Source organism: Brachyhypopomus gauderio, unplaced genomic scaffold (genome assembly GCF_052324685.1).
Source record: "Brachyhypopomus gauderio isolate BG-103 unplaced genomic scaffold, BGAUD_0.2 sc47, whole genome shotgun sequence".
Lineage (NCBI taxonomy): Eukaryota > Metazoa > Chordata > Actinopteri > Gymnotiformes > Hypopomidae > Brachyhypopomus > Brachyhypopomus gauderio.
The window spans coordinates 1,191,976-1,216,664 of record NW_027506873.1 but is presented as its reverse complement, the minus strand read 5'-3'; the positions used below and the strand labels follow the sequence as shown (position 1 = coordinate 1,216,664).

At 42.0% G+C, this 24,689-nt stretch overlaps 2 protein-coding genes and 2 long non-coding RNA genes across 5 annotated transcripts; 2 read left to right on the top strand and 2 right to left on the bottom strand.

Moving 5' to 3' along the window:
• Positions 1–335: 335 nt before the first annotated feature.
• erap1a (endoplasmic reticulum aminopeptidase 1a) lies at positions 336–8,857 on the top strand. 2 transcript variants are annotated; one of them, XM_076986650.1, is made up of 19 exons: positions 336–561; positions 705–1,222; positions 1,370–1,508; positions 1,589–1,723; positions 1,812–1,932; positions 4,185–4,339; positions 4,468–4,581; positions 4,684–4,815; positions 4,944–5,075; positions 5,215–5,298; positions 5,444–5,601; positions 5,711–5,790; positions 5,881–6,064; positions 6,261–6,417; positions 6,684–6,868; positions 6,979–7,140; positions 7,234–7,374; positions 7,616–7,697; positions 7,909–8,857. In XM_076986650.1, exons 2-19 carry the CDS (start codon positions 747–749, stop codon positions 8,065–8,067), a joined length of 2,796 nt encoding a protein of 931 aa, XP_076842765.1. In that variant the 5' UTR covers positions 336–561; positions 705–746; the 3' UTR covers positions 8,068–8,857. The 2 variants fall into 2 exon arrangements, with proteins under 2 accessions (XP_076842765.1, XP_076842766.1); XM_076986651.1 differs by having other exon boundaries at positions 702–1,222.
• On the bottom strand, positions 8,777–14,156 carry oclna (occludin a). Its single transcript, XM_076986653.1, has 9 exons — positions 14,056–14,156; positions 13,680–13,733; positions 12,845–13,502; positions 12,438–12,605; positions 11,375–11,496; positions 11,047–11,232; positions 10,520–10,691; positions 10,190–10,231; positions 8,777–9,689 (listed from the first exon to the last, which is right to left on the bottom strand). The coding sequence occupies exons 2-9, from the start codon at positions 13,730–13,732 to the stop codon at positions 9,591–9,593; spliced, it is 1,500 nt and encodes a 499-aa protein (XP_076842768.1). The 5' UTR covers position 13,733; positions 14,056–14,156; the 3' UTR covers positions 8,777–9,590.
• On the top strand, positions 14,083–20,697 carry LOC143487619 (uncharacterized). Its single transcript, XR_013124311.1, has 2 exons — positions 14,083–14,227; positions 18,396–20,697. It is a non-coding gene; the product is annotated as an uncharacterized LOC143487619 (long non-coding RNA).
• On the bottom strand, positions 20,410–22,932 carry LOC143487620 (uncharacterized). The gene is made up of 2 exons (XR_013124312.1): positions 21,123–22,932; positions 20,410–21,049 (listed from the first exon to the last, which is right to left on the bottom strand). It is a non-coding gene; the product is annotated as an uncharacterized LOC143487620 (long non-coding RNA).
• Positions 22,933–24,689: the final 1,757 nt, after the last annotated feature.

Genomic DNA, 24,689 nt, shown 5'->3' with positions numbered 1-24,689 from the left:
GGTCTATTGTTTGTTTTAGGACAAGTAATCTGATTTGTGATCTTGGGCTGCCATCTGGAGCAATGAACAGACTACAAAATGAAGCCATATATTAAGAGAGACATTAAAAAGATCATTATTGTTATTAATAATATTATTATAATTACTACACTTACAATAATAATACTACTACTACAGTCAATGCGTTATACATCTTGGAAGGTTTAGTGATTTTAAAGAAAAGAAACTAAAAATTACAATTATGCAAACCGATTTTGTCGTGTCGTCAACAAGGCAGCACAATTTATTTCCTGGAGCACCATATTTTTTTACGACAGAGGGCGCTATTTCCTAATGTTTCTCTGGCGCCTGAAATAACCTCAATTTGCTTTACGAGATAACGAACGAAAGGCTTTTCAATCCTTTGGTCAGGTATTTTTTATAATATCCTGAACAGGCCATGGTGGCGAAACAGACAGATATTTTATTCTTTGTCCGTCTCACCTCGAAAATGAAAGGTTACGGAAGTCCTTTACTTTCACTTTCACCCAACACCTCGTGAATGGCAGCGTCAGTATTCAGGTTTGTTCTTTTCATTAAAAACAATGCGTCGTTTTAAAAGCCACAAGGGAATTGTTAAGACTTTTCATTCACGTTTCCTGCATCATTCGCGTACCTATCAGGTAGATAATGTTCACCCACTTAAATGTTTTTTTTTCCAGCAGACTTCCAGAGAAGGCTTCATCTTCATCTACTTCATCTATAACATGTGGCAGCTAAACATTTTGTTTTTCATTTCCCTCGTCCCTACACTTGATGCCAGAGATCGTGAAAATCCTGCATTTGACAATGTGGATACAGCTGGTCCGGCGTTCGCATGGCAAATTAGATTGACGAATACTGTTAAACCACTTCTATATGATCTCCTAATCCACCCAAACCTGACTTCATTTAACTTTACTGGAACTGTACAGATTCATGTAGAGGTGCAGCAGGAAACCAAGAACATCGTTCTTCACAGCAAGAACCTTCAAATCTCAAGAGCAGTTATTTTAGGATCCAGACATCCTCATCACCTTCACGTGCGCGAGTCTGAACTCTACGAGCAGATCGCACTGTTTCCCGAAGGCTTTACAATTACTAGGGGCACCCATATCATACAGTTGGAATTCTCAGCGAACCTGTCTGATACTTTTCATGGCTTTTACAAAGGTTCATACACCACGCGCAGTGGTGAAGTTCGGTAAGAAATATATATATATATATATATATATATATATATATATATATATATATATATACACAATTTTGAAAACTCTTTGTTATCTGGAATGACTTTGCAGCATAAAACAACAAATTATACAAAAACATTAACTGATGTCCTTTTCAGGTCGTTGGCATCCACGCAGTTTGAACCCACACATGCCCGAGCTGCCTTTCCTTGTTTTGATGAACCGTCCTTCAAAGCCAACTTTTCCATTCGGATTCGCCGAGAGCCAAAGCATATATCCATATCCAACATGCCTAATGTATAGACAGCCGGCCTTGCTAAATATATTGTTTGATAATTTGCATATGTTTAATATAAAAGCTTTTTTCTTCTCCAAAGCTGGAAACTGTGGAGCTTGCGGACGGCTTGTTGGAGGATCGCTATGATGTCAGTGTGAAGATGAGCACATATCTAGTGGCCTTTATAGTGTGCGATTTCCTCTCGGTCAGTAAGAGAAGCCATCATGGAGTTAAGGTGTGTTGATGTTTCCTTCTTTACCCTCTCATAATACTACAGCTTACTTCAGCTACGCTCTTGGTAAGCGTATTTGTCCTTTGTCTAGGTGTCAGTGTACACAGTTCCAGAGAAGATCGATCAGGCAGTATACGCCCTGAACACAGCAGTAACTCTGCTCGACTTTTATGACGACTACTTTGACATCCCATATCCACTGCCCAAACAAGGTGTGTTCTGGTGCTCTGTCAGTTCCGTTACAGTATAATCTTGTTTCATGCTGATCATGTACAATGTACAATGTACAGTGTACAGGTCAATGTCACTGTAATGTGTTAAATTGAATAAGATACTATAACACTTGTAAAAAGAAAGCTGATGCTGCACTTTTTCATGATGCAGAACTGGTGAAGTCTCTTAGGGCCCCACACACTACCCACTGAACTGGTGAAGTCTCTTAGGGCCCCACACACTACCCACTGAACTGGTGAAGTCTCTTAGGGCCCCACACACTACCCACTGAACTGGTGAAGTCTCTTAGGGCCCACACACTACCCACTGAACTGGTGAAGTCTCTTAGGGCCCCACACACTACCCACTGAACTGGTGAAGTCTCTTAGGGCCCCACACACTACCCACTGAACTGGTGAAGTCTCTTAGGGCCCCACACACTACCCACTGAACTGGTGAAGTCTCTTAGGGCCCCACACACTACCCACTGAACTGGTGAAGTCTCTTAGGGCCCCACACACTACCCACTGAACTGGTGAAGTCTCTTAGGGCCCCACACACTACCCACTGAACTGGTGAAGTCTCTTAGGGCCCACACACTACCCACTGAACTGGTGAAGTCTCTTAGGGCCCCACACACTACCCACTGAACTGGTGAAGTCTCTTAGGGCCCCACACACTACCCACTGAACTGGTGAAGTCTCTTAGGGCCCCACACACTACCCACTGAACTGGTGAAGTCTCTTAGGGCCCCGCACACTACCCACTGAACTGGTGAAGTCTCTTAGGGCCCACACACTACCCACTGAACTGGTGAAGTCTCTTAGGGCCCACACACTACCCACTGAACTGGTGAAGTCTCTTAGGGCCCACACACTACCCACTGAACTGGTGAAGTCTCTTAGGGCCCACACACTACCCACTGAACTCGTGAAGTCTCTTAGGGCCCACACACTACCCACTGAACTCGTGAAGTCTCTTAGGGCCCACACACTACCCACTGAACTGGTGAAGTCTCTTAGGGCTCACACACTACCCACTGAACTGGTGAAGTCTCTTAGGGCCTACACACTACCCACTGAACTGGTGAAGTCTCTTAGGGCCCACACACTACCCACTGAACTGGTGAAGTCTCTTAGGGCCCACACACTACCCACTGAACTGGTGAAGTCTCTTAGGGCCCACACACTACCCACTGAACTGGTGAAGTCTCTTAGGGCCCACACACTACCCACTGAACTGGTGAAGTCTCTTAGGGCCCCGCACACTACCCACTGAACTGGTGAAGTCTCTTAGGGCCCACACACTACCCACTGAACTGGTGAAGTCTCTTAGGGCCCCGCACACTACCCACTGAACTGGTGAAGTCTCTTAGGGCCCACACACTACCCACTGAACTGGTGAAGTCTCTTAGGGCCTACACACTACCCACTGAACTGGTGAAGTCTCTTAGGGCCCACACACTACCCACTGAACTGGTGAAGTCTCTTAGGGCCCACACACTACCCACTGAACTCGTGAAGTCTCTTAGGGCCCCGCACACTACCCACTGAACTGGTGAAGTCTCTTAGGGCCCACACACTACCCACTGAACTGGTGAAGTCTCTTAGGGCCAGGGCCCTAAGAATCCTTAGGGCCAGAACATATACAGTGGGGGGGCGTCAGAAAATTTTGGCGTTGCAAACGTAAGTTGTTGAGTGGGGGGGGGGGGGGGGGGGGGGTATTGTGGATTTGTAAAATAAATGGGTCTTATTATTTACATTGAGGGGGCGGGACACCTCGCCTGAGGTGTGTTCCCCCCCCCAGTGGCGCAGGCCCTGCTTAGGGCCCACACACTACAAACTGAATTAGATTAGATTAGATTAGATGATACTTTAATAATCCCCAAGGGGAAAATTCACTTGTCCAGCAACACACATCAATTACAAAAAACATACAAATGCCACACAACACCAACACACCACCCAGATGTCCATAGTTGAACTGCACTCTTCACCACTCACATTCATACTCTTAACTCTTCACACACCACAATACAAACAACTTTATTACAGGCAACTTCACATACTTATAATATTTAACTTTGTACAGGTACTGGTCTTCATATTCTAGTTTGGACTTACCTAGACTCTTCTTACTTTTGGAGAATATGCAGTTAGAATTTCATTGTGTAGTGTAACTGCATATAAACTCAAACCTATATGTATATTTGAATTTCATATAAACTGGCCTGTTGAACTGTTGTCCACAGATCTTGCAGCAATCCCAGACTTCCAGTCGGGAGCTATGGAAAACTGGGGATTGACCACATACAGAGAGTCAGGGCTCCTCTTTGACCCTCAACATTCGTCCACCTCAGACAAATTGGGTATCACCAAAGTCATCGCCCATGAGCTCGCCCATCAGGTTGTGTATCTGGGGTTGTGTGTATCTAGGATTGTGTATCTAGGGTTGTGTATCTAGGGTTTTCTGTTTGTCTTATGTCTGAACATGCGTTCCTGTCCGTTTAGCTGCATTTTGTTTCTCTTCTGCAGTGGTTTGGAAACCTGGTAACAATGCAGTGGTGGAATGATCTCTGGTTAAACGAGGGTTTTGCCAAGTTCATGGAGTTTCTGTCCGTTAACATCACCTACCCTGAGCTGCAAGTGGTGAGACTGATCATTTTCTTCACTGTGTTATTGATAGTGGTGTAATCAAAGACAGAATATTAAAATGTTTGTATCATGCACAAAAAACTGTTTCTACTTTAGAATGACTATTTCCTGGATAAGTGTTTTACTGCCATGGGCGTAGACTCTTTAAGCTCCTCCCACCCCATCTCTACACCTGTGGAGAATCCAGCAGAGATAAGGGAAATGTTTGATGATGTGTCTTATCAGAAGGTACAGTGGCAGTGTTTGTGGTAGAGGTACAGTGTGTGTGTGTGTGTGTGTGTGTGTGTGTGTGTGTGTTTTCACAACCATTAAACTCTTTACTCTATTATAACTAGATTTCTATATATTTTCTTAAGGGAGCATGTGTTTTGAACATGCTACGAGATTTTCTGACCCCGGAAGTCTTTGAAATTGGTATTATACGCTACCTGAAAGACCACAGCTACCAGAACACTGTGAATGACCACCTGTGGCACAGTCTGACAAATGTAAGTTAATATGTGCTGCACATGAAGACAGTGTTAGTGAGTACACAGTACTTGACATCTGGCTAGCTTTCTTTTTTCATTTGTAGGATAAATTTGAAATTCCAGAGGAAGATGTTATTTATTTGTGTATTTCTTTTAGGTTTGTTATTCAGATGACTTAGATGTGGGTCAGTGGAAAATGGCTGGTTTCTGCTCGGACAGAAAGTCCAGAACGTCTGCCTCTGTATGTCACTGAATCATTTTAAAACAGCTATGTCTCTTCCATGCATTACATACATCTGCATGACTGAATAAAGCTTGTTGTTATGACTGAGTTTTAAATTAGGAGCCTTGGGACCTTACCATTACATTAGAATTGTATTTGACAGAAATGGTACATGGATGATGACCTGAACGTGAAGGCTATCATGGATACCTGGACACTGCAAGAGGGGTTTCCCATGATCAGTGTGGAGGTTAAAGGTCGAGAGGTCAGACTGAAACAGGAGAGGTACCTCAAAGGGTCAGATTCTTCAAAGAACTCCAGGCAAGATAATGCAGTGTGTTCCTACCTGTTGTGTTTTTTTTTTTTACTGAAACTGATAATTGTGCAATGTCTTAAATGTATTTATTCTCCTGTTCCTCCCCCTTCAAAGTTTCCTGTGGCAAGTACCCTTGACCTACATTACTAGCAGCTCCAGTTCAGTTCAGCGTTTTCTGCTAAAAACTAGAAATGGTTTGTACCACACTGACAGAAGAGGTGGTGTGAGAACTACACTTCAGACCATACAATCTCTAATAAAGTTTGGGCCCTGTTTTTTTCCAGATGTGTTATATTTGCCAACTGAAGTGGAGTGGATCAAGTTCAACGTGGACATGCGTGGGTACTACATAGTCCATTACAAGGACAGAGGCTGGGACTCTCTGATTAGGCAGCTCCAGCTTAACCACACAGTATTCAGCGGAAACGACAGAGCCAGCCTTATTCACAACATCTTCCAGCTGGTCAGGTGCAATCCATTATCACAGGTTTTTGCAAAAGCAAGATTGCACAACATCAATGCTTAACATTTTAGCTGACAACCTAGTTTAGACGGAGATAAGAATATATTCATATTTATGTTCAGCATAAAGGAGCCGTTATTTGAGACAGTGTCTTGCTACCTTTGACTCAAGATGTCTCGTCTTGTCTCTTGATTATCTCAGCATCGGCAAAGTGCCCCTGGACAGGGCCCTGAGTCTGAGCACATACCTGAGGCATGAGGTGGAGATCATGCCAGTGACGCAGGGCTTTGGTGAGCTCGTGCCTCTCTACAAACTCATGGAGAAACGTGACATGGCTGAGCTGGGACAGCAGCTGAAGGTGAAGAAATAACACAATTGACAAACAATATTCACAAGCTAGATAACCTAGATATCTAGATTAATACTGAAGCCAGCTTTAAGCCTTTGAATAATTGCAAGGGCAAATGAAGTCGCTTATTAAAGCTTACAGTCTTTCACAGGTCTCAAACCATGTTGAACTTTATTGTTATTCATTACTAGCTATTTTGAGAGGCATGTTCCTTTATTGGGGTGGTGCAGTCTGTTAGGCAGTAAACACATTGCCTGCACAAACCCTGTTTGCAGGGCTATTTAGTTCAGCTGTTCCAGGGCCTGATCGATGTGCAGCAGTGGAATGATGAAGGGTCGGTGTCAGAGAGGGTGTTGCGTAACTACCTGCTCCTGTTTGCCTGCATACGCCGCCACACACCCTGCGTACGCACCGCACAGGACCTCTTCCGCAAATGGAAAGAGTCGGACGGCGAGATGAGGTTAGTGTTCGCCTCTGGCCACGTGTCCACTTCCACTTCCCGGTCTTTGAGCGCCGAACGCTGACAGCTCCTGTGGACCTGGGCTTTCTGCTTTGCATTATTACCCTCAGGTTGCCAGCTGACGTCCGGTTGGTGGTGTACACGGAAGGGGCAAGGACAGATGAAGGTTGGGACTTTCTTCTGGAAAAATACAGCCGCACGATGTACCCTTCTGAGAAGACTCAGATCAAAGCAGCATTGTCCTACAGCCCACTAGCTCACAAGATACAGTGGTTGGTCCGGACTTGTCAAGCAAATACATAGTGTTTGGAAAGTGCTTTAACATGAATATTACTGTAGATCATGTGTTTGTCTTTACACTCTAGGCTGCTGGAGAAGGGTTTAAAAGGAGAAGTACTTAAGACCCATGAACTGCCATCTCTTCTTATTAGTGTCAGTAAAAACCCCAAAGCCTACAAAATAGCCTGGGACTTCCTACGATCCAACTGGCAGGAACTGGTTAAGAAGTGCGTACTTGCAGTCCATGCTGACGTTACCATTTAGCAATTGAATTGTTAAGCCTGACTTTCCAAGAGCCAATGTTTTTTATATAAATTATTTGCATAATTAATGAGACACTCTGCCTCGTTAAATCCCGTTTAACTGCATGTGTTGTTAATGTTGAAATCCAGTGTGCTGGTGCTTGATTAAAAACCACACTGATCACAATTGTAGCAATTTTGACTTTTTAGCTTGTTTCTCCTGCAGGTTTGATCTTGGCTCCTCCTCTATCTCACGCATGGTTGTGGGAGTGACCAATCAGTACTCAACCAGGGAAATGCTAAATGAGGTAGACTTACTTCCAAATATATAAAAGATTATAATGGATCAGTAAAGTGTTTAATCACATTACGCCATGCCTAAATGAAATTTTACAGTAGAAATTGCCAAATGAAAATTTACTGTATGCCTTAGTTAACGTAGTTTCTGGAAAGTCATTCCTAAATATTTAAGCTTTGTATATAGTCCTACATTCCTGTGTCCCTCACATGTCCCCACAGGTACAGGCGTTCTTCAGTTCGCTGCGAGATGACATGGGTGTGAGATTGCGCAGTGTCCAGCAGGCTTTGGACAATATTGAGGAAAATATTCGGTGGATGGACAAGAATGCTTCCGTACTAGCAGAGTGGCTTAAAGTTCATAGCATCCAGCGGGCCTGACAACTTTCCAATGATTCTGCAACGTTTGTGACCAGTATTTATACTAGTGGAAGAAGCTGAAGGCACAATTACAAACTTGACATGTCTTTGTAGGATTAACTTGAACTGATTGAAGAAGGTTCACCCTCAGTGAGTTGTGATTTGTCCTAGAGGCTGTACATTTCAAAGGAAGATTGAGTAGAGGTCTGTCTCTCACAGAATTGCGTCCTGTCATTCTAGAGACTTTTTCGCTAACAAATTCTTTTTTTTAAAGCAATAATTTCCACATTGACTACTATCATACACAGAACAAAATGCAAAATTATACACAAATATAGAACAAGAGTTTAGATAATGGAGAGATTTCACTAAACCAAAAATGTTACTTCAACTCAATGCTGTTTTACCACATGGGTTAACTCATAAATGCAGCTTTATTGAACACTCTAGAACCTGTGCTCAGGAACCAGGCCTCCATTGTCTTGGTGTCGGGATAGTTTCTTCCTCCTGATCCAACACTACAGTCATGCCACAAACACGCTGAACTCATGCTGACTGAAGCAGTCATTAAAGAGTAAGCTGCTTCTGTCCAGGGAGAACGATTGGTTTATTCATGTGTGCACAATGTGAAACTGGTCTGTAAAATGTTTAAGGCTTTGTGTTTGTATATTGTTTGGAGAAAAACCTACTGATCCCAGTTTTGACTTGACAACGGAGTCGGAGATGTATATATATTTTTTGTAATTGAAAGACATTTATTCACATTTTACAGAGAATTAAAACTCATTAAAATTAATAGTACATAAAACTATTTGATCTAATGAAACCGAGTATTAAAAACAAATCTACACTGTATCAACCTGAAACATCATATATAAATGACAAGTATTTACAAATATAAACAGGCTTTGGTAAACGGCACATTCAACATCAAAAGAAGCATGTGTGTATGTATAATAATTTGTACCCTAAAAGATTCACCAAGTCCCAAACAACCTATTAAGTGAAAATACAGCTGTATCTATTTCCTCAGAAACAGAGGAAGACATTTGTGTATAAATAAGTTAACAGAATGAATTAAAACTGAATAAATCTGGTCCATAAACATCTGCAGTAATGTATCCTCAACACGACCCAGGTTACCACCAACAGTAAAAGGAACAGGATCTACTCAAGTCAATATACGGCTGTGTAAATATCAACCGCACCTCTGGTTTCTACTTTTGTCCTTAACTGACAAAAGATTATTTCGGCATTCATATATCTATTCAAATCTATTATTGTAAATCTAAGTTTATATATATATATATATATATATATATATATATATAGAGAGAGAGAGAGAGAGAGAGAGAGAGAGAGAGAGAGAGAGAGAGAGAGAGAGAGAGAGAGAGAGAGAGAGAGAGAGAGATGTGGCACCTGTGAATAGCAAGTCACAAGTCGTGAACAGCAAGTCTGGATTTTCCATTGTCCAAGAACAGCAGGGCTTTTGGATATGTGCTGGACCCCCCTGGAGGAGGAGGGTGGTGACCTTCTCACAGCCTTCACGCTCTGCTGTCATAATCGCTCACCATCCTCTTGATGTGGTTCAGCTTTGCCTTCAGATACTTGCATCTCTTCTTCTTGAGCTGATAGTCACCGCTCTTTAGAAACACACATGCATTTTAATTTTCGGGGCCAATTGTATACAGCCCCTCTGCACCAAATTACAATGTTATGTTTCCATCTGTTGCATTATTTATTATTATGCATAATACATGCATTTATTAGATTATTATTTATTTATGTGGACTAAAGGAGATAACTAAACTAGATTTTCAAACACTTTCCAATTTCAAATCAAGTGAATTGTTCTGGGATTTGTTGTTATAAAACATCATGCTACTTATATCCTTTAAAACAGGGGTGCCCACAAGTTTTCAGCTTGCGAGCTACTTATAAGATGACCAAGTCAAAATGATCTACCTATTTATTTTTTAGCAGTGTGTGTCGACCTTTGAGGGGGGTGGGCGTGTGTCAAACCCTAGACGTCAGATTGGCCACCATGTATGTGAATCTAAATACAACCGTCAGTGCAGATCGACCGGTAGATTGCGATCAACGTAATGGGCACCCCTGCTTTAAAATTTTTGCATACTCTTACCTTCTTTTTGTCCCTCAGTGCATTATACTCATCCATGGCATCCTATTACAAGAGAATGACGGGTCAATTATGTGTGAAACATCACTTTATTATTATTTATTCCAATTATGGTAATCAGGGACCATAACACAGAAGACAGTAAGCCTTTTTGGTTTAAATCAGAAAAATATGAATGCTAAGGTAAACAAAAGATTTTTCAAGCCATGCTTGACTCAACTCAGTTCAATTAAAGTAACAATTAAAGTAAAATGGAATAACAAAATTAAATAAATAAATAAATAAAATCCGGCAGTTATTACGAAAACACCCCAGACCATCCAATTTTCATACCAGGAACTGTGGTGTCCCTTCCTGGAGTTCATCAAGTTCCCGGTCCACCTCAGCCAACCTCTTGTTAATTTCATCTAGCTCTGCCTGTAGGCTCTTGTACTCTTGGTGATCGATATCAAACTCGCGCTTATAACTCTCCCTCTCGTCCACATGGCCAATGGGTGGGAATTCACTGTGATAAAAAGAATTATCCATGTTGATATTTGAAAGTATATCAGAAGAAATTAATACATCTTGCTGTCCAAGTTGGGCCTGAATGTTTCCTGGTTTCCCCTGCTCCTCCTAAACCTAATCCAGCTCTCAAGCCGATCCTGAGTTACAAATGGATGTGCCAGGGAAAATGCCAAAACGTGACAGGAAGTCCTGGACCAGGACTGAGAAACCATGAGGAACAGTGTACTGAAACAGATGATTTAAAAAGCAAATTCTTAAGAGGCTCTCTTGCCCTGGTTTCATTTTTGCTTGGCCACCAACCTGGCCGGGTGTCCAATTTTAAGAATGCCAGGTCATGCGAGGAATAAGCATACCTGCTGAAATCTTCATCGTCAAGCTCATCTCCGGAAGACGCATAGTCTGTGTCGTCCTTGCTGTAGGCATCAGTACGGCGGGGGCGCCTGGCGCGTCTCTTCTTGGGGTGGCTTACCGAGCTGCCCACTTCGGAACTGCTGTAATAGGGAGCTGCGCTCTGCAGCGGAACATCTTGATGATCACCCCTGCACCGAAAAACAGCAAAGAAAACACACCGTGTAGATGTAGACTCACCGGTACACTCTCACTCACTCATTACAGACTCTTGCATACCTTGTGCAGTCGAATAAATGCATGGACTCCATAACCTCACAGAAGAGCACTTACACAAGACTGTTGATCTCAGGTGGCTTGTCATAGCTTGCATTGTTGTCATCCACATAATTCCTTGAGCCGCCAAACTTCTCGGGATACTCACTGAAGTCAGGGGCAGCAGAAACGTTGTTAACCTAAGAAAAATAGTGAAAGATAGAATACAAAAGGAAGATGAATTCCGACTATAAATATTGAATACACCATGTCTAAGAATGTAAAAAATGAAACCACGTAAAACATTTACAGACAGCAAAACAATTGCACAATTTGGACTTTGTATATGGGTGGCATTCTGGCTATGAAGTGGAAGACGTGTTTTGACTTGTAGCCATCCAAAGGTACTAAACAACCCACACACATGCTACACAGGCGTGGGAGAGGCAATGTTAAAAACACAGATGTAACCGGTAAATGACACACCTGTTGGATATTTGCCCTATATGGTACTAGTTTGACCAGTCTACACTTGATATCTGATTGATATTCTCAACTGAAACTCAAATGAGAAAGAAATTCACATCTGAGGATAATTACTAAGATTCAAAAATTGGTACTGTTCACAAAAGATAATTCCAAAGAGTTACACATATTATAGACATTCTTGAAAAGTCAGAACAGATCATGGAAGTGTTACTCATATAATCCATAGCGCCACTTCAATGATAAAGAAAGAAGGAAGAACACGTTCGTTAGAAATTTTCACTACCTCATTTCTAACACCATCTGCAAACCAGTTCCACAACTGTGAAACTGTCACAACAAATCACACCCAGAAACCAGGCATGCGCATTTCCCTCCCCCAACCAGTGCACACAGAAACCAGTCATTCCACCTGTCTCAGGTGATCACCAAGCAAGTCGAAACTGCAGCCATCAAAACAGACCTCTCAACACTTAACGATCAAGAAAGCGACCAAATCTCCTACTTTCATAGTACTACATCCAAGATAATCTCATTACATATCACTAAATAGCTATCTTTAAAAACAAAGCAATCTTTAAGCTAGCAGCTCAAAACTGAACTTGATAAACTGAAACCAAACTGCTCAAAGGATCCTTAAAACAAATCCACTTACCCAATCCTCCACGTCCTGAGGAGAGTTAGGATCTTCCACAATTTTCTCTCGACGCCACAAAATATTCTCCTTGCCAAATCTGTTGATTTTCTGACGTGTCTTAATGGCAAAGACCATGATGATGACAAGGCACAGAGTGATCAAAAACCCAAACACTATGGCGACCGCCTGCAGGAGGGAGAGAAACTCTGAATTTAACTTTTTTTTTTTTTTTTTTTACTCTTAAAACAGTTAACAAAACAGCTTTTTTATGTGTATTAACCATCTGGCAAATTAGTTTAAAATAAAACTAGAATAAAAATAAAAACAGAGAAAACAAGTTACCACACTTTTAAAGAATTCATGTGGGGCTCACTGAGACTTATAAAAGATTATCATGTTAGAAATGAAAATGCTGTAGTGCTGACCTCCTGGGGATCGACCACACAGTAGTGATACAGGTACTGATTCATCAGCATATCTGCAGCCTGAGGGTATTGGTACTGAGAACATAAAGCCCATATTTGATTATACATCGCCGACCCCGACGTTTGTGCCATCGGGTTAACTGCAACCAAGTAGACTATGGTGGCAACAAACATGAAAACAGCCAGGATGGCTGAAGAGATTATGAGAGCCAGGTAGAACTTCCTGCTATGGGCCCATCTCTGATGGGAGATCATCAAGATGAATATGACCAGCAGAGCTGCAAAGACAAAGACAGCCATGAAGATCATGAAGCCTTTCGCCTGCCTGGGGTCATTCTGCGATCCAAGAACTCCGTAGCCATAGCCAGAATATGGTCCTGATCCAAAACCTCCACCAAAGGAGGTTCCACTGCCCCCATAGCTCCCGTAGTTGGATGACCCATAGCCCCCATAGCCTCCGTAGCTGCCAGAAAATCCAGCCACACCTCCAGTAGTGTCCCAGGCTAAGGTAGAGGCCACACAGGCAAAAATTCCCACACAGAGTATGATGGCGAGAACTGCCATAATCTTGATGATTCCTGGTGGCGATGACCAGCGGTAGAAGTGCTGGAACTCATCATCGGGGTAATAGGAGTATGCTGGTTGGGGTACCACATTGCTATGAATGAACAGATATATAGTTTTAGATATACAAATATATTTTTGCTTGTTTTTTTAATCAAGAAAAGCTACGGTTGTTGATTTACCAGAGGATATTAAGACTACAGAGAATAGTGTGAAATAAGATTGCTTTATAAGTTCTGTAAAGTTAATACATTAAAATACAACAACTTACTATTCATCTTCAGATTCATAAGGAGGTGGGCTTCCGGGTGGCTTTTCAGACATTCTACCGTAGAAAAAGTAAAAATGAAAATGAAGACGCTTATAAAACAATAATCTCGATTTTTTACTCCCTAGTTGGTTGTGTTTGGGTTTAGCAAATTGGATTTTTCCGAGGCTTCAGTCAACCGCAACTCAAACCGAAGTCGAGCCATTTTTAAACAAAGACAAATGCCTATCCTTAAACGAAATTAGGCTCGGTGATCTGGGTTCTACGTTTATATGTCGCTGTGTGCCACGAATTTGCAAGACAGTAATTGGACTCGGTAGAGGAGTAATCCATTACGACAATATAACGCGTAAACGAATCATAAAAATAACGAACTCACCTGTTTAGACGGAGCGCTCCACCTCACGGCTATATTCTCAACGCGAAATGTAACATGTTACCCATAGTCAGGTGTACTAAACTTATCGACGCCCAAAAGTAGCTCCACCCACAAAGATAACATCAGCAAAAACATCCTTCGAATTCCCACCGAACGCTGACAGTTGATGATTGTGAGTACCATACTTTCTTCTTTTATTATTTATTTTCTCTAGAATTAAGGCAGTAAGATGCGTCAGTTATATTATTATAGGTCACCGATTCGAAAATGCATTTTGGATTGTAAGGTCAGAATGAATCAGCACTGTATGTAATTATTTGTGCGCTCGCGCGTGTGTGTGTACATTTATAGGACGCAGCTACAGTGTATTGTATCTGAAGTTATTTTAGCGAAATTGTAATGTAGTAAACAAGGAGGTGGCCATGGAAAAGGCCAAACAGGAAGAACTGGCACCCAGACACTTTGCTGGCGCTGCCAGATGAGTTGAGACAGCACGTGCAGCTCGCTGCACTTGGCAAACTTCCGAGCGGCCGCTGCCAAGGCAGAACGCGCGTGCGGTGAGGAGACGCCACGGCACTACAGGTGAAGGAGCTCGATGAGAAGACTCATACCAAGCGGTCCCTAGTGATTGACGGAGAAGCCTCTCGCTGCAGCCTGCAGGAAGGCGGAGTTGGACATCCAACCCCGCCCACATCCAACTCCGCCCACATCCAACTCCACCCTCTTCTCAAGTCCGAAGCCACGCCCATGTTACGTTCGAAACTCGGACTGTTTTTGCTCCCAGTAAACAGAACTTCCAGAACTATTTACGTGTGTTTTATAAGTGTTTTAAGTGCAGAAGTGCATTTTAAGTGCATTTTCAAGTACTTTAGCCTAAATTCCAGCACTTTTCAAATCTGAAACACAATACAACATTAAAATTGGTCAGGTAAATGTTCCTTCCCCTGTGTTTGAGGGGTGTTTCTTTATAACTACCACATATCGTTTCAGGAGGACACTAAAAAATGTGACGCGCACGATGTGTGCGGAGTCGCGCGCTACGGTCACTCACGAAAGTATAACTAGATTTATGGGAGACACGGAAAGGCATAGCTAAAAAGGAGAGCTCTTATGTGATTTAGGAATATGGATTTTGTGTTTAAAAATGTATTTTATAGAATTATTTGTTCAATTAATTGGTTCAACGCAGACAGATTTCTTCATAACTTATAATTGGTAGGCTTGAAAGTTACCGGATCGAGGCAGACAGTTCCCGGAACGCACCCTTCAAAATGAAAGAGTTCCCGGATCCTGTTCCGGCAGGATCCAGCTCAAATTAAGCCCTGATTACACCCCTTCTCCATTACCAACATTACCAACATACCCCTTCTCTATCACCAACATTATCAGTAAACAGTAAACATTACCAATTTAATTGTAGCAGGGTTGCCAATTCTCACGCACTGAGCGTGAGACACACGGATTTGACCGTCTTCACACGCTCTCACGCCACACATCCGATTTCTCACTGGCGCCAACCACCGGCGATCGATCTATCGCGATATAATACTTAATTTGTGTCCATTTTACACCCCCCGTCAACATTTTACGTTCGCCACCCAATAAATAAAAATAATGAATAACATACGTGGAACAATACACAAAGTAAACGAGGTATGTGTAATTTAAGCGCAACGACGTGTCTCTTGAACACTTGTGAGGTATTATGCGTATTTTCCAAGTACCACACAGTTATTCTTGAATGAAGAAGTAGTGGGTTGGCGCACGAGAGCGCATTAGAGGGTGGAGTTGGATGTGGGCGGGGTTGGATGTCCAACTCCGCCTTCCTGCAGGCTGCAGCGAGACATACTTGGAGAAAGAACAGCTGGCAGCTGGAGTTGTAAGAAGAGGACATAGGTGGGCATTCCAGGTTCAGAAAGTAAAAGTCCTCACCAAGATTTTGCTCAGGCTTCCTGGATTGTGTTGATTCCACTAATTTTACCTGGCACCAATTAGAAGATCCAGCAAGCTTGAACCAAATCCTGGGAAGGAGTTTTACTTTCTGAACCTGGAATGCCCACCTCTGGTGTCATACGGTGCAAGTAAATGTCGTGAGCCTGAGCCAGCTATCAGGGTAGGTAGGATACGCCTTAACAAAGACACGCTCGATTTAACGAGGAGGCGAGCGAAGATTTCCATGTCCTGCTGGCATGCCACTAAGCCATACAGGAGTCTCACTGTTAAGGGCAGGTACTCTTCTTAAAATATTTTTTATCCCAGGTTTCTCACAGTGTAGTTTCCAATTCCCACTAGCTAACTCTTCCTCCATCACAAAACCACCAATCCAGGACGACGCTGAAGTTGGTATACTTATTCGCAGTTTCAGATTCGTTTGGTTACTTATTGGCGGCTGAACTTGGTTCCTTACGCATAAAGGGTGTGTTCACGTCAAAGCGCGCGCACACACACAGCAGCAGTGCACACAGGTGAAATGGTTCAGAGGTTTGCTGTATGCCTGTGTTGTCTTGGGCCAGGCAAATAACATATGCATCATACTTAACAGGTTCTCATGTGTAAGAAAAACCTGATTTCAGTCTGTCCTGACATCATTTTAAACATCAAATGTAACTGGAAACACCACTGTGCCACATTCCGCAGTGGTGCAGAGAAGTCAATTGGCAGTTTCACAGGCATAGTGATGTCCTTATTCATGGTGGTCCAGATAAACCTGTGTGACCCCCTACTAAGGATACCAGGCTAGGAGAGTGGACATGCCTCTCTGGGGTTTACCTGGTAGGGAGGGTGGAGCTTTTGGGACACTTTGCGTGGGTAGGCATGGCTTTAAAAGTGTCGCGGAATTTGCCTCCAACTATCATTTGATTCACGGTCCGAGAGATACGCCGGTAGCACGCGGAGAGCTCTTGTTAAGTTTTGCACGTTATTCAATAACTCTGGGCACACTGAGGAGTGAACGATTGTGCCAGCCAGTTCCGATGCAGGTATTTGCTGTTCTTATAGTATTCAAACAAGCCCTTAAGCCTACGTTCTACAGCGTGTACATAAACACTCTCAGTCTATTGGATCAGCTCACTTTAGAACCCTGTACACTCTTTACCTCAGAGGACTCTGGATCCAAAAGTCTGTGGATTTCACATACCCAGGGTTGCCAACTTTTGAAGATCGCTTGGGGTGAGATTTGAACCTCGAGGAGGTGGCGATTCACGGTCAAATGCGTGTGTCTCACGTAGGGGTGAAACGATTACTCGAGTAATTCGAGTTACTCGATTACAAAAAGTGATAGAGTAATTTTCTGTGCCTCGAAGAATAGTTTATTTTAAAACGGTATTTCGCACTGACTAATTTTAATGTAGCGCAACACGCTTACGTCACCCACGCGGCGGAGGTTTTTAGTTGAGAAGCGGGAATATGGAAGCAGCGAGGGAAAAGAGCGACAACGTACGTGAAGAAAAGGGCTATAGGAAAAGACAGAAAATACAGTGACGTATTCGGTGTAACATAGTCCTTGACTACCACAACAGCACATCTTCAATGCTGCACCATCTTGGCCGAAGACACGCGGAATGGAGGAGAAGGGCAATGCTGCAGGCCGGAGTCCCGGTGGGCGTGGTTAAAGGGCGGAGCATGTGTCAATCATTTTCGACTGCAGCCAATCAGATACAAATTGATTGACAACGAAAGTCTAGTATCTGATTGGCTGCAATTGAAAATGATTGACACATGCTCCGCCCTTTACCCACGCCCACTGGCGCTCCGACCTGCAGCATTACATATATGGAATGGAGCGGTGGAGCCGGGACAATGTAAATTTTATTTACAACAAATTAATGAGATTAACATTAATGTACCTTAATAACAACAACAGCTCTGTGGAGTGCTGATTTTTAGCAATACTGTTGAATGTGTGGCTAGTTTAGTACAACGGAGACAAATTCTAAATAACTTAATACAGGCATTATGTAACAGCGCTGTGGAGTTAAGACGATAAACAATAAATAAATTAAAGATAGCTGAGCTACTTTACCTTAGCAGTTACTTTAGCAGGAAAGAATATTATACTGATATATATATACACGCTCAGTGCGTGAGAGTTGGCAACCCTGCACATGCCTGTGTATTGACTCTAGAATCTTTGCAAAATGATGTCAGGACACTGCACAAGGTAACTGGTTCTAGGATAATGTGGAATTCTCTGTAACGTGTGTTAGCTGCCTCATCAACCATAACACAGCCATAAGACCAATGTAAATTGGTCACACTTAATGACAATGCTGCCTGTATGAGTGTCAAAGATGTCACTTGCTGTGCGTGTTTAACTGTGTCCTTCCCTGTCCTCCATGAAGCATTATTTCCTGGTTGTCTTTGGCCATGATGGGCAGAAACCTCTGGAGCTTCGAACCGAAGAGGATGTGGACTGCAGTGAGTGGGTGGAGGCCATTCAGCAGGCCAGGTATGGCACTTCAGTGGAGGCTTGTGGCTGTGTTATGGTTGATGAGGCAGCTAACACACGTTACAGAGAATTCCACATTATCCTAGAACCAGTTACCCTGTGCAGTGTCCTGACATCATTTTGCAGAGAGCACCATCATGTTACACACATTATACACACATACATACATCAGTAGTAGTTAAATGAAGTTACAGATAGAAATATCAATCAATCAATCAAATTTTATTTATATAGCGCTTTTTACAACAGTTGTTGTCACAAAGCAGCTTTACAAGTGCCGAGTCCTAGCCCCCAGTGAGCAAACCAAGGGCGACAGTGGCAAGGAAAAACTCCCTAGTTTTTTTGCATGAGGAAGAAACCTTGAGAGGAACCAAGACTCAGGGGGGAAACCCATCCTCCTCTGGCCGACACCGGTCACCATGACAACAACAACAATATAGACAGAAAGAAATAAAAGGAAAAGATGTAGTAATGTCTATCATGGTGTAGGCTTATCCGGTCAGGCAGTAGGTGGCTTGCACTGGATGAATCGCTTGTCCCTCCTCATCTCATTTTTCCTCGAGCAGGCGGACAATCAAAAAATTTCTCTTTCCAAAAAAAAAGGTGTCTTGTGTTAATGAACAAATGCAAACAAAATATTCCCTTAACTAAAGTAAGTGTTTGCATACATGTCCCTCACAGCTCTACCATCCATGTGGTCTGCAATTAAAATGTCATCTTCCCATTGCTCCAACTGCACTCTTGGCATTTCTTCTTTTTGCAGTATTGCCACATTGTGCAAAACTGCACAGGCTGCTATAATGTCACAGGCTCTCTCAGGGGTCACTCTGAGATGGCGCAAGCAGTTAAATCTGCTCTTTAACTGCACTGTAAAAAATCTTTGTTTGCTTATCTTCTGTGAATATAAAAATTTATGTGGGCAAAGCATGAAACATAAAAATTGTTACTCCAAAAACAAAAAAACGAGTTGTGCCATCAGCTGCTGCATTTTTACCATTCAACTTAATATTTTGTGTTCAGTGAATGAGCATTATGGTTCTCAGTCAACATGTCAAGTCCAAAGTAAAAAACTGTGTTGGGCGAGCAATAGTGGTAGTGGTGAAACTAATGCGCATGCTCGAGAGGAGATTTTCTTGGCGCCTTCTGCACCAAAACTAAAATGAAGACCCAGCGTTTCACCATTTATCTAGAGGACTTCAAACGTTCACTGAGTGAAGTTAATGTGGATCTTTACTAAGCTAACACAACTAACTTGGTGGTGTTTGTTGAGTTTGAATTTTGAACTAGGTCGTATTTCAACATATTTTCCAAACATATAGTTATCAAAACTAGAGCTAAGCCAACAAGTTGTTTTTCAGTGTTTTAACTTTGCTATGAGTTTAGTAATGTTAGTGTTAATACTGTTGTGGTTGGCAAGGACAAGCTACCGATTAACGGTTAATTAACCGTCACGCGTTAACTGTCCGTTTGGAATTTAACTTTACCTCACGTCGGCAACCTGTTAGCATGCGGACTAACGTTAGCTACCTAGCTAGCTAGATCTGCGTAGTAATTAAGCATTTGCTGAAGCCCAATCGATTTCTAATTAAGTACTTTTTTAGATACTATTTCCAACCACATACAGCTCCGCGGTCAGTTCTCCCGTTTCCCTGGATGCAGGGCCAGCGCCACGGGGGAGGTGTCCCGCCCCCTCAATGTAAAAAATAAGACCCATTTATTTTACAACAATTGCTACATGCCCCCCCCCCCCCCCCCCCACCCCCCGCTCAACAACTTACGTTCGGCCCCCCGAAATTTTCTGACGCTCCCTCACTGTATATGTTCTGGCGCCGGCCCTGCCTGGATGTGTGTTTTATGCGTGTTAGTGTCCCCCCTCCCTTAGAACCAGTGTGTTTTTTCCGTTAGCGTATTGCTAATAAATTAGCATTGAGCTAACGTTTGTGTCATGGCTCATTCTTGTCCTCCTGACTCGACGACGTTTCAATTTTTATTACATTTATAAAGCAGCTCTCATGCCTGTTTGGTAATATTTTATGTTTACTTTTTGACATGCAAATAAAATGCACAATTACTTAATTATATTCTGTATATTTTGAATTTACTTCATAAAGCATAAAATGTATAGTTCAGACAACTTGGATACTAATGAATAATTACCTAAACTAAACAATTGTAGCTGGAACAACATAAAACATTTTGTTGGACTCACTAGGTGTATTTGGTTAATATATAACATTTTGTTGGCTCAACTTATTTTCTTTAATTAGACTGAATTCTGTAGTTGTCAGCAGAACTTAAAATTTGCAATTTGCAGAGCTTAAATTAGACCAACTAAAAAAATTAGGTGCAACGGGTCACTAAGATTTTTTTAGTTGGTGAGACTTGAAATTTTTTACAGTGTGTGCAAATGCCATCTCAATGCATGCCCTTGTCTTTGAATGTGCACGAACCTCCTTTCGGCATCTGTTGTAGGGTCTGCATATGGGGTAAGGAGAAAAGGTTGGCAGGGGTAACCCCTATCCCCAAGCAGTAAGCCAGGAAAAGCACCTACGATTATAAGGAGAAGAGTTAAACACTGAGGCCAAATCTGCACTATTTTGTGTGGTTGGAGTATTCTTACCTAGGGCAAACCTCTGTGCCAGTGAGGAGGCATGAAATATCATGCACCGAGCTGGGCCATTTTGCATCAATATTGGAGAATAGAAATTGGCTGGTGCAAACCATCTAGAACAATGGCAAAAGTGACAAAGGGTGAAAGTTGTTCAAACCCATGGACTGACATGCTTTACAATTTCTGTTGGGTAGGCAAAACTTGCATGTACCTGTACATTGATGCTGTGAAATGATTTTCAGTTCACATAGTCTGCTTCCATGGGTCCAGATGGAGCCTTTATCCTGATGTGAGTGCAGTCTATAGCACCAATGACATTTGGAAATCCTGGAGAATTCAATTCGTTTTGAATTTAATGAATTTTAATGAACTTCGGTAAGTGCTCTGGATAAGAGCATCTGTTAAAGTCATATAAATTTAACTCCAAGTTATTGCTGTTCTGAAAAAGCTTCTTTTATGGGAAGGATGCCTCTGTGACCAGGGAATTTAATGAATATATTAAGGAAGCGCTTAAGACAAACCTTTCGAATTTTGCGGAAGACCGTTGCCTTACTAAGACATCACGCTGCTCAGCCAATAGAAGCGGTCCCGCTAAGCTAAGCCTCAACTCTAGCCTGGTATGGAGCAGGTTAGTTCAAACGTATATGTTGCTGTAGTAACTGAGCAAGGCTCAAGTCTAGCCTCTTTCGTGGAACCAAATTTGAGCAAAATGAGCCAGGCTTGTCTTAAAAAGCCCGGCTTACTGAGTTAGCTCGCTTCGTGGAATACCCACCAGGATCCGGGAAATCTTTCATTTTGAAGGGTACGTTCCGGGAACTGTCTGCCTCGATCCGGTAATTTTGAAGCCTACTAATTATAAGTTATGAAGAAATCTGTCTGCGTTGAGCCAATTAATTGAATAAATAATTCTATAAAAGACATTTTTTAAACACAAGATCCACATTCAGGCTTCCCAAATCACATAAGAGCTCACCCTTTTAGCAGGGTTGGCAACTTTTCAAGATTGCTCGGAGTGAGATTTGAACCTGGAGGGGATGGCGAGTGCAAAATTGTTGACATGGGGGGGGGGCAACGTAAGTTGTTGACGGGGGGGGTGGCATCGCCAGTGGTTGGCGCCAGAGCGAACTAGTAACTCATTGAATCATAGATATGGATCAGAGGTAAACTAGATTTTTTTTCAGCGTGAGAAATCGGAAGTGTGGTGTGGGAGCGTGTGAAGACAGTCAAATGTGTGTGTCTCACGCTCAATCCGTGAGAGTTGGCAACCCTGCTTTTAGCGATGCGTCTTAGACTGGCACCTCTCGAATTTTGTAACTTTGCACGACCCGCGCCTCAGCACAATGAACAATCATGTTTGCAGGGTTCATACACCTTTACAAGGTGGAATTAAAGCACTTGTACGTCACTTTAAAGGTCCATTTCAATATTTCCCAGCACGTTAAACTTAATTAAGGTAAATATTTATACATATACTCGAAATTATTTGAAATAATTCAATTTTTATCACATTTAATGGTTGTTTATTTTCAAAACGCCCAATCTTAACGTCTTCATGTTCTCTCATGTTTCGTCTTGGAATTACAAGAAGTTTGTATTTGTTAACGTAATTCAAGAGAACTGTTCAGTCAGACAGCTATTTGTTGTGAAGTAGTTACAATTTCAAGCATTTTCAAGTAGCCTACTTTAGCCTAAATTCCAGCACTTTTCCAACATGAAACTCAAAGCAACATTAAAATTCATCAAGTAAATGTTCATTCCCCTGTTTTAGTAGTTGTATATTATATAAAAATATAATATACTAAAAATCTAATAAGGTAAGAAACGATTCTACACTTAAAACACTTATAAAACACACGTAAATCATTTAAAAGTAATTTATAAAAATGAATTGGCTTGTTATTTTGACATTTGTGTGTCTAAGCATTACGTTTTGTGTGCGATCCGGTGACATTGTTGGCCTCAGTGTCTCATGCCGCTGTTTGCATTCCGGCATCGTTTTATTTACAAATTAAGCACTATATATATATATATATATATATATATATATATATATATATAATCATGAGAAATATTAATTTAAGTTTGAATGATGAATGAATCAATGAACATAATCATAAACTTCAACATTTTGTTCATTTTTCCACCAGTCTACTACACAGACCAATAGATGAGTGCAGAAAACAAAAAGTTTTGTTCAGGATATTGGAAGAATAAGAAGAACTGAAGTAAATCTATGGCCCCCTGGATGATATTTAATTACTATTAGAACCGGCCCGCAGGCCACAGCTGCCCGCTGGTGTTTTGCACGCACAAACACTACATTCCCCACAATGCAACGGTAGCCCGCGAAGTCACTGCATCGCACACAAGCGGCGAGGGTCCGCTCGCGAAAATGACGTAATCGCAGTGGCTCCACCCGTGCGCTAAGTACTTCGTAACCTAGTTACCTATGGAGAGGAAATGGTGCCAAATTGAAATGTAATCGCTACTAGGCAGAATACGTGTCAAAATGAAATGCAAAAGCACTATTACATTGCATTTCAATGCACTTTATCTCTTTATTGAAAAACAATACACAGGAATTTGCATTCAAAACCAAAATGCTGAATTTGTGCCAGAATTGCATATAATACAGCTCGAAATGTAATCACGGCACAGAGGTATTGCTTTTCACCATACGGTATTTCAGAGATAAATGTCTCCTTTAAATGTAATGATCACGAGATTGATTTAAACACTGATGTGATGAAAACATGCCACAATGCAAAGTAAAAGCTCTAGTGTGTGTGGATTTGTATTTAAAGAAAGAAACGCTGAATTTGTGCCAGAAGCCACCTTGAAATGAACGTCATTGTATTCCACTGTGTATCTCTGCAAAGCTGTATTCGTGCCAGAATGAAATCTAATCACTGTCCAATAGGAACGCTCGCCTGAATTTGGGGCAGGGCTTAGACTCCAATCAGAAGCAATCGCTCATAGTTGGACTTGAAAGCAGCAGAAATGTCTTTTCACGACAGAATAAAAGAGGAAATAAACAGTCTAATTGGACAAATTGAGGCTGGTGCAGTTACAGACGACTACGTGCTTAACTTAATTAAGCTGAAGGTGCTGGACAATATTGAAAATGGACCTTGAAAGTGTCTACATACGATTGCTACCCGTATTTTCCAGATTATAAACCGCTACTTATTCCCTCACGCTTTGAACCATGCGACTTATAATGAGGTGTGGCTTTTCTGTAGATGTTTCTTCACCCGTCAGGGGTGGAACAGAAAGTTAATCAGGTGGTAGGGCAAAGTTGTAAATCAAAGAAGAAAGTGCTCATTTTCATTTAACTCATGCAAGCAGCAGGCACGACGGAGAATTTTTTCCAAACGAACGTGTTGTGCCGAATTCCGACTCCCCTCGTTTGCACATATTCCGGAGTTACAGTGATTTTAACTTAGTTCATTGAGCACTCTAGTTTTGTTCTAACTAGATATTTAGACATAATACTGCTGTAATACTGCAAAGTCGTGGTCAGAGGTGAACTTCGTATAGCCAGTGTATATTTTATTTAAAATAATTAACACCCTT